This window comes from Protomyctophum bolini (assembly GCF_963924005.1).
Source record: "Protomyctophum bolini genome assembly, chromosome: 23".
In the NCBI taxonomy this organism is placed as follows: Eukaryota; Metazoa; Chordata; class Actinopteri; order Myctophiformes; family Myctophidae; genus Protomyctophum; species Protomyctophum bolini.
In genome coordinates, this window is record NC_137884.1 from 19,291,503 (window position 1) to 19,301,322 (window position 9,820).

The 9,820-nt window shown below is 44.4% G+C and overlaps 1 protein-coding gene across 1 annotated transcript; it reads right to left on the reverse strand.

Moving 5' to 3' along the window:
• pfkfb3 (6-phosphofructo-2-kinase/fructose-2,6-biphosphatase 3) lies at positions 1-9,820 on the reverse strand. The gene is made up of 14 exons (XM_080757549.1): positions 9,512-9,820; positions 6,784-6,912; positions 6,563-6,659; positions 6,017-6,083; positions 4,990-5,064; positions 4,827-4,883; positions 4,611-4,735; positions 4,255-4,462; positions 3,856-4,002; positions 3,644-3,748; positions 3,411-3,540; positions 3,167-3,294; positions 2,869-3,051; positions 1-1,153 (listed from the first exon to the last, which is right to left on the reverse strand). The coding sequence occupies exons 1-14, from the start codon at positions 9,594-9,596 to the stop codon at positions 1,100-1,102; spliced, it is 1,590 nt and encodes a 529-aa protein (XP_080613675.1). The 5' UTR covers positions 9,597-9,820; the 3' UTR covers positions 1-1,099.

Consider the following 9,820-nt stretch of genomic DNA (forward strand, 5'->3'; position numbering starts at 1 on the left):
CAGTATAGATGCAAAATATACACATGTTCTTCCCCTGTCACTGTTCAAGTCATGCAACATCCTCAAGTTCAAACATGGTACATCTCACTCTGAGCCATCAAATCCACATAAATATAAATAAATAGTATAGCAAAACAATTCTTACAAAAACAAAGATTCAAGTATCAAATAACAAAAGTATTATTGTAGATTTCTTTTTACAGCTCCTGCTCTCTGTAACATGGCAGTACAAAATAGTCTTCTGAAAATGCACAATGTTCATTAAAATAAAGTGGGGGTTTTTTTATGCCAGCCTTGGGCCCACCCTCCTGCATACAGTATTTAACATTTACAAAGGATATTACTGATGAGGAGAATGCAGTGTTCTAACAAAAATATGTGTGCAGCAAATATACAAGAAAAATAAGTTAAACAAATACAATTGAATTAGACAAATAAGCAGCATGGGGCTTACAGCACGAGCGTTATAGGCACTCTAAGGCAAGATAATCTCCTTTGCCCTAGCCAGAGTACTCGCACAACTGAAAAAGCTATAATCTCATTCTTCGCTGTGCAAAATGCTTATTCGTTTTGTGTATGCTTATGCAATAAAAATAAATATGACAGCACTGAATAGCATTGTGACAATCTTTAGAAGGAAACAAAAATGTTAGAAAACAAAATGTACAAAGAATTGTCAGGAGTCGATTCCAGAGAAATGCCTAGGTTGTTGTTGTTTTTTTTTTAGTGCAACCATGTGCAACCATGAGTGGCATGGTTAACAAGGACAGGATACATTTTAAGTTCCATACTTTTGGACTTATACCGACTCCGTTTAAAAGGTCAGTATGCCAAGTCCTGAATAACCGGGATGACTGGAGGCGAAGATGGAGGGCTCGTCTGAGGACGACCTAGAGAGAGATGCTGTCATTCAAACCAGACATCTCTGACCAAAACAGAGCCAGTTCACCAAACCAGGATTCCAGGAAAATCCTATTCACCGTCTTGTGAGAATAGAGACTTGATGCTAGTAAGAAAAGTTCTTGAGTGCTGTTTTTTAAGATTTTGTCTTTGAATCCAATTCCTGGTCTCTTGGGTCAGGTGATCCACCAGTACAATATTATTGGCAGGGCTGTAGGACATCACGGCGATCAGTTGTTCTCCTTTTCAATACCTGGAAGTGCAGATAAACAATGGTGTCATGATCTGGGACACATTACTATGGCAGAGGGGCAGGAATATTAATGACACAACATGTCTTTGCTTAAATTATCTGCACACAACAAATACTAGATCTAATCCTTAAACCAGATGTTACATCATGTTCTCTATTCTGCGGTGCGTGTGCTGCTCTGCTGGTAAATAGAAGCTGCCAAGTTTAAAGCAAGCATTCATCATGGATCATTATTATGGGTTAGTCAACATGTTTGTGTGAAATAATCGGTGATTATGAAAGAAGCCGACAGCAACTTTTGCCACCCGACATAACAATTATGTGCTCTATATATATATATGAATATGTCTCCTTAACCCTGGGCGGGAACCCCTTTTGGTGCTAGCATTAGGTTATGCTTTAGCTATTGAGAAATAGCAGATCTACAAGCTCATAGCGCGCCACAGAGTGGCACGCTACGAGCTTGCAGGTCTGCCATTTTTGAAAAATCGAAGAACGACTGACATAGAAACATAGCTTTTTCAGAAAACTGTCATTTTCGAACAGACATTTTTAGAATCTGATCTCAGGTCAAAATGGGTTAAAGAACAAACATTATTTTCTATGGGTTATATTTGATCAGGGGTTGCACACAGTCTCGCAGGGAAACAAAGCTAGGAGGAGCCGGGGTTCGAAGCAGGCATCTTACGGTACGCACTGCAGACGGCCAGTCTACCTCCTGAGCCACTGTCACCACATACATCTACATCTATCTGCTGGGCTAAAAGCTTAGACATGATAACTTGCTTTTTTCTCTGCCTTTCTTCTTTTTTTACCTGTGGGTTGCTACGAGAGACCCCACTTTCAGATAGTGGAGGATGACACACCTCAGAGACAGAAAGCCAGAGAAACAAAAAGAGACAAGGACAGGACAGGACAATGAATATGAGTTGCCATGGCAACATTTGTGCGATGCTGTGACGAAAGACAAGAGGAATTCCAACGTAGGAGGGGGAGGAATGTGGCCTGGGAAGTTGGAAGCACGTGACTTCCACCGGCAAGTTATAGGTTTGTTTTCTTTTCTTTCTCTCAAGAACAAGACATGCCGGTTTTGTAATTTCAAAATATATGCAGTAGGCTATATTAATTAGGTGACTTCCATCATCAGTGAAACAGACAAAACTAGAAAAAGTGCCCCCTGGGCACAAGTATCCCCACCAGGCCAGGTTCAGGTTGTGGCCTCCTGTTGGCACTATAATAGGCCAATGTGAAAAGGGTGCCATTATTTGTTACACCTTTGATGGCAATTGGATGATTTGAGGCGTTTTGAAAAATCCACCTGTTGGTGGCGCTATAACAGGCCAATGTGTAAAGGGTGGGATATATTCCTCAGACTAGGCCTGGTGGAGACAACAAATGCCACACTGAAGCTGATCAAACGCAAGACTTGGCAAGTGCCAGTGGCCACACAGGAGGGGGAACAGAGAATGAGATATCTACATGTATTCTAAGTGAGTACTTACAGGCAAACTTTGCTCAGCCAGTGCTGCAGGGTGGTGAGAAATGGGTGGAAGAAAAGACGGTGCAATAAAAAAAAAAGTGAATGCTAGTTAGGAAGCAAGTGAACGTGCATGAAGTTTAAAGCGAAGAAAGTCAGCAGCGAATGGTTGATAAGAGTTGGCTAGGTGTGTGTGTGTGTGTGTGTGTGTGTGTGTGTGTGTGTGGTGGGGGCCCACCTGTCCGGACAGGGTAAGGGGGAGGTGTGTGGCGCTGTAGAGCGACATGGCGCTGGAGATCTCCTGGATAGGTGCCCCATCCAGCTTGTTGATGCGGGGCTTCTTGATGTTGGGCTCTGGGCTGGTCAGAGGAGTAATGCTGTTCCTCCTGATCAAAATGCCAGGAGGACCCCTATTCACCTCCTGGGGACAAGGAGAGAGAGAGAGAGGAAGGTTTAAATGTACGCCGTTCATCAAACATAGACATGCGATGTGAAATCAGGCAGTGTAAGAGGCACCTACACACAGTGAAACATACCTCAGGCCTCTCTCTGTGTGTGTTCGCTGCCTCCACGTTGAGCGAAATGGACTCCACTTTACACCCATAGGCGATGGGGGTGAGTTTCAGCACGGTGTGCAGGGGACACCTCAGGTAGGGCATCTCGTCTAGAGGGAACAACATTGCGGACATCAAGTGCATGTCACGGTCAGCAATCCACGGACGACAACTGTAGGACAGAAGAGACCCATGCAGGGGCTTATGGGAGTTGGTACTGCCTTACCTGCGCTCTTGTCCAAGAAGTAGGCCAGAAGGCATCGCATGACCGCCTGGTGACAGATAACCAGAACATTCTCCTGCCTCTCCAGTGCCATAATCACTGGCTCAACCCGCTGGACCAGGTCCTGATAAGACTAACATCGGGCAGAAGGAAGAGAGGGGTTAACGTCTGTTCCATTTCTTTTCGTCAGCATCACAGATAGGCAGATATCTCTGGAAAGATATAAAGGCGTGTACCTCCCCCGTGGGGTAGCGGTAGTAGTATTTGTCTTGGTCTCTCAGAGCGAATTCCTCTGGGTATTTATCCTTCACCTCGTCATATGTCATCTCTTCACACACACCCTGAAGCAACAAATGAAACGCACATAAGAGTTTGTTCATGCCAGGGTTTGTGGAGTGAGTGTGACCGACTGCCTGTACTGTATGTGCGAGTGTGTTTAAACACTCACCGCATCTATCTCATTTAGGGCCTTCCACTGTTCATAGGGTACATCCAGGCCTTCAGCGGTCTGGACGCTGCGATGGAGCTGGCTGCTCCAAACCTTCAGCTCTTTCAGTTTCTGCTCCTCCACGAACCGAGCCAGGGCAGCTGTAAACTACAGACAGGACAGGACACATGTTCAGAGGTCGGGAACCTATGGGTGAGCGATTGCGTTTGTTTTAGTCGATGACTAACCGTATGCGTGCCTGTATCCATTATCCTGATAGCGTTAACTTAAATGCATACCTCGGTACAGTACATTTCTGTGTGCACCGGTGTTGTCACCGGAATTTCTTTCAGAATTTAAAACGGTATGATGTAAAAAGGTGTGTTCCTTGAGTGTAAGTCATCTTGAGTATATAGATACCTTTCTGCCCTGAGGCGAGAGGCCCGAGTCTCCGCCCAGGCGCCCCTTCAGGTTGTCGGTGCTCTCCCCATGTCGACACAGGTAGATGGTGCGGGGCTGGACGTGGATGTTCATCAAGTAGTACACAATCTTACTCTGGACGTGGTCCTGGATCCGGTTGACCAGAAACTGCCGGCCCACATCAATCACTTTGATGAAGGACAGATCCCTAAATAAAGACAGGGTTCGGTATAGCTTCTAGTCAAATGCTTGAGGGGATATCATACCAGCAGTTCTGTTCATGATTATGATTAATGACACATTATTATGTGTGTGTGTGTGTGTGTGTGTGTGTGTGTGTGTGTGTGTGGTTTTACCTGTCATGCTGATCAGGGTCTAGAGGTTGGTATGTAGCTTTATAACATTCAATCCTTTTCTGGAAGTCCAACATGGCGTCCGTTTTGTTAGTGTCCTGGTAGTCTGGACATGACACCTTTACTTCCTATTATGGAGAGGAAGTGGAACGTCAAATTAAAGACAAAAACACACCGATTCTGTGGCACAGTGATTAAAATGTTAGATTTCTGACTGACCATGATATTAGATGCGATGACACTGGGATCGTTACACACCGACTCGATGAAGAAGATCTGTAAGAAAAATGTGGTGAGTCACATCGTGGCTCTGACTCAGTCTTCTTGTCAGTGTGCAAAAGGTGTCACCCCTCCCTGCACAGGTAACCATGGATACGCTTACCTTGAAGCCGTTTTCGCTGCCAAACTGGAGGATCATCTCTCGTCTTTCCCTCGTGGTGTTGGTGGCGTCAAACACCTGATCATCGGGAGAGTCCACGAGAAATTGCATGACACAAGCTTCAATAGACTCCGACAAGAACCATTTTGATGGGGGCAGTGTTGCCAACTCTCCAGTGACGGAAGTAGCTAGTGGCTCCTCGAAAAGTCGCTAAAAGTCGCCAGGGGTGGGATATGCGCGCGCGTAGCGCGCGCCGCCCCTAGCGACTTTTTTGCGTCCCTAGCGACTTTTAGGCGCCCCTAGCAACGAAAATATGTAGCCAGCCCAGAAAAACATTTGTCATTTATGTGCACTTAGTTTGTATCATCTCTTCATTTGATAACACATCGTTTAAACTCATTGTAATATAAAAAAAACATACCACAATTCAACTAATGTTTAGAACGCTATTTTGTTCCGATCCATACAGGAACTAGAAGGTTAATACTTTAAGCATCCGAGTGTGTATTTTATTTTTACTAGCAGACTAAACTGAGCTGCCAGTGCTTCCTCCTTTCTTGCTCTGTCGAGCTCGAGAGGCGCGTTCGGAAATACCGCACCGGAGCGCACTCGCCTAGGCAGAGCAAGAAAGGAGGAAGCACTGGTAGACAGTCTGTGCAGTGTGCACATAACCGAGCCGAGGAAGCCACTGAGCCTGCTGTGACCTGTGAGCCAGACCAGACGCGCCGACCACTTTTAGTTTTGCCAATTTAGCGGATTTGAGGCTGAGAAAAACAAAAAAATGATTTTATCTCTGGCGCATATCTGGCGCTTGTCAACACGATTTGTCCCCAATTCACCAGGGGAAAAAAGCTAGATTTCTCGCCAGAAGCTTTTCACTAATTCAGTCGCTAGGGGGGTCTGGAAAGAAGCTAAATATGACGACAAATCCGCTAAGTTGGCAACACTGGATGGGGGAACGTTTGCACAAGGCATTTATCTATCACTCAATGTTGTAAAGTAAAGTGAAATACTATAGGATGAAACTTACCGCAACCTGGCCTCCCTCCTCGGTTAAGTAGAGCTTGACATCCCTTAACGCTGATAAGGCCAACTCACTGCAGGAAGACAAACAAACAAATATTTGTACCTATGGCAGTCAATGTCAGATTGGCATGTCAGTGGGTGATGTGGTGGTTTACGATGAATTGAACAAGGTGGACCCTCTTGTAAACAAGTAAAGTGGTTTAGATGGATTACTCATATCTCTACCATAAGACCTGACTTTGTTTAAATTCAGTTAAATCTGTTTAACCTGTAGAAGCAGATGCACCTGTTTGAGATACTTATGTATTATGACCATCAATAGAGAAGAGAGGCAGATATCTCCCCTTGTGTGTATTGTACGTATATTGTCTTGTTTTTGTTGTATGTATTGTCTTAGTCTTTTCGTTTACATGTATGTTTGATTAAAATTCAATAAAAAGAAAATTGAAAAAAATAAAAGAAAGAAATGTACTGTAATTCTGAAAACTGTTAATACATACTTAAATAAATCAATGTTTCAGTGTATGCGTGTGTGAGCAGTTTCACTTACTGTCTGATTTTCACAGCACTCTCATTGTCAGATCTGAAGAAGTCATAGGAGCTGTAGTTCTTAACCGACTCCCTACGATATTCTCCAACATTGAAGACTGCAGCGAGGACAACAAACAATTATATAAACTGAACGTTCCAATTGGGAACAGAACAGAAAAGCTAAAAAAAGGTTGCACTGACTGTGCATAAAGCTACTGACGGGTGCTTTGGCAGACGTACCTTTAGTGGGCATTCCGATCCAGTTGAGGTAGCGGGTGAGTTTCTTGGACATGTAGGTCTTGCCTCGAGCCGGCAGACCCACCATGACTATGACAGTGGGGGAGTTAGACAGGTGGGGACCCCCACCAGCTGCAGAGAAAGAGAGGGGGGGGGGGGTTAGTAAGATATCAGTCACTAGGTGCCACTGCCTCCACTAAAGTGCAATGAGAGACGGCTAAACTCGGAGCACCACACAGATACATGAAGTGCCATGTTTATATTTTCTAACTACAGTAGTCAGTGTGCCACATAGACATTAAAAGTTTAATTATGACAAAATAAAAATATTTCCAACCGATTTTGATTGTCCATATACATTCAGTACACAACAACCTTGATTTTCCTTCTTTTGAAATTATTTTGTTTCACATCAGGACGTTGCAATGATCATTAGAGTCAGAGTTCAGAGTTTGACTGAATGTAGAATTTATGTGCAGGATATAATTTGCATACAGATGTAAAGGGCCTTAATTTAATTTACTTAATATTGTATTGTTAAAAAAAAAATCCTTTCTCTCGTTCTTATGCCGCTGTGCCCATGATCACCCGACCCTCCCCTTTGCCAATGTTGGCAACGGTACCTACGGTTGCCACGGTTGTAACGTCAAAGGAGAGACGAGTGCCGCTGGCAGGCAGCCCTGTGTGAATTTGTTGCATCCGTTTCGCCGTCTATGAACTCTGCGACTCTCTGTGCCTCCCCCCCCCCCCCAGCCCTCGCACGCCCGCTACCCCAGAGGAGACCCGCCCACGTGCTGAACATGCACGTGGCCTTTCACCGTAGCCAGACACGACCATCAATTCCACATCACTGCCAGTTTGACCCACTTTTGCACGCTCCGTGAGAGCTGCATACTTCAGCCGGGTCTTGGCATGAACACACATAACCACAGTATTATTGCATCACATTATCCTGTATGCTGTGAACTAGTAGTAGGTCACGTGTGAATGTGAAAAACAATAATTTGCTTTCCCACCGTTAGGATCATGAATATTTGAAAGTTAACTTGTTTTATATTTTGCGGTATTTTGAATTAAAGTTTAATGTTGTCTAATTCAGCAATGGGTATAGCTGACTAGCTGTAGATTAGTAACATTTATAATGTTCTATATAAAAAGATGTCTGGGGTCATTTAATGTGGTGAAACTGTGTTAAATGTGGCATTCGAGACATCTTTTTCTGAATGTGTACAAACACTTTGTGTGACTGTGAACCAAGTAAACCCTTTGCATGGAGGATTACAGTGCCTAATGCAGCTCTCATTAACCATGTTCCACAACATCTCTAATCCCTTTTCCATAACACCAGAGCCACAACACATCAAGCAATTACACAAAACACCTTTCTCTCCCACATCTAAGAGCCGGATCCGATCGAACATGTGATGGACATTTCTCCTCACAACTCTATCCTTGACCACCTTAACTTAACACACATAAAAGGTTTATGGTTTAAGAAGAGTTCGTCCTTGTGAAAATGTGGTAGCTGCCCAGATGTATAACGTTGTGGGCTAACGGAGCTAAAATAATAATAATGCCATTTAAATAATTAAAAGTTCCCATCTATCTGACTGGTCCATCCCGCCCCAAAGGTCAATCTACTTAGTACCTATACCTACTGACAATCAAAACTGTCTGGTACTGGTACTACTGCAATTGTTAACCAGTCTGCAAGATTGTCACAGAAGATGACTGAAAAACATGTGACTAATTACAAATACTTTTATTTCCCAGCCGTGGTCATAATGTTCAGCAGCATGCATGCAGGCACAATGCAGTAGCTTGGGCATGTGTAGCTAAAAGTGTAGCCAGAGGCTGTATGATATCGATATATTCCTATCATTAAACATCATTCACTGATGTCTTAAATGCACCCTGCCCTGGCCTGCAGGGCAATGGGCATAGGCATAGATAAGACCAATAATAAACACATACAAGAGATCAGGTCACATTTCAGTGAATGGTACCACCCTGGCTCTGGCTGGGTGGTATTCAGGACAATTTCAGGTCAGTAGTACAGAGTCTGACCCCAATTCCATACCACCAGCCAGGATACTGAATGACTATGTTCATCTCTGTCTACTCCAAACCATAGACCACTGTATAAGGTCTAAACCCACCACCATGCAGGCAGCATCCTGCACGTGCACTAGGGGCGGGGACCACCGCCGTCCGTAGTACCACCCGACCGCAGCGGTCCTATCGGAGAGGGATGCGCCTTTGTGGGAATAGGCACCCGCCACACCCCCTCACCACAGTGACTACACACATTCTATAGAGCCGAGCCCCCTGCGCCGTGCCGACACAAATTTCTCTGAAGCGCTTCTCTGAAATCTCGGGAATTAAATTAAGGGGAGGCGTCGTGGTCGTAACTATAGCAACTACACACGTCAGACTCACGCTGAGTGTTTGAATGATGGGCCACCCCATGCGCCGTGCATATTAATGTACCGGCCGGTAAAAAAAAAAGCAATTTATTTATTTTTTTATAAATCATGCATTTAATTAATGCACGGGAAAAATTACTATACATGATAAACTCGTCGTGGATTTCTGCTAAATAGATATATAACACATTCAAGTTAATGCTGTACAAAACGTGTCCTAGATAAGAAAATCACTACATTCCAAATGAATGGATTGTGCCGACTGCCGAGGATGATGATTAGCAATGAGCCAAGAGGTGACTTACATGATCTTGTGGGGACCGCAGGTTTGTCATCTTTCGACGGAATCCATATCTTTTGGATCCGGCTCTGGGTCAGTTCTCTTGGCATTCCAAAGAGGCTGGATGGAATTGGTGAGGTGATCAAAGGAAGAAGAGATTTGCCGGCCGGGTGTTCAGTCAACTCGAACCCCGAGATTAGAAGATGATCAGCTGTTCACCGCGGGTTGTTGCAACTCAATATGCGTCCGATGGTGATGAAGCTTGTCCGATGGTCGACTTATTCTAGGATAGTCTGTCTAGCGTGCGCTTACTGCGCTATCCTGATGCAACATG

Coding starts and splice junctions, on each gene's coding strand:
- pfkfb3 (XM_080757549.1), bottom strand. CDS start 9,596: ATGCCAAGAGAACTGACCCAGAGCCGGATCCAAAAGATATGGATTCCG. Junction 6,084..6,562: donor AGTGCTGTGAAAATCAGACA/GTAAGTGAAACT, acceptor GTCTTCCTGCAG/TGAGTTGGCCTTATCAGCGT. Junction 3,052..3,166: donor CACACAGAGAGAGGCCTGAG/GTATGTTTCACT, acceptor CCTTGTCCCCAG/GAGGTGAATAGGGGTCCTCC.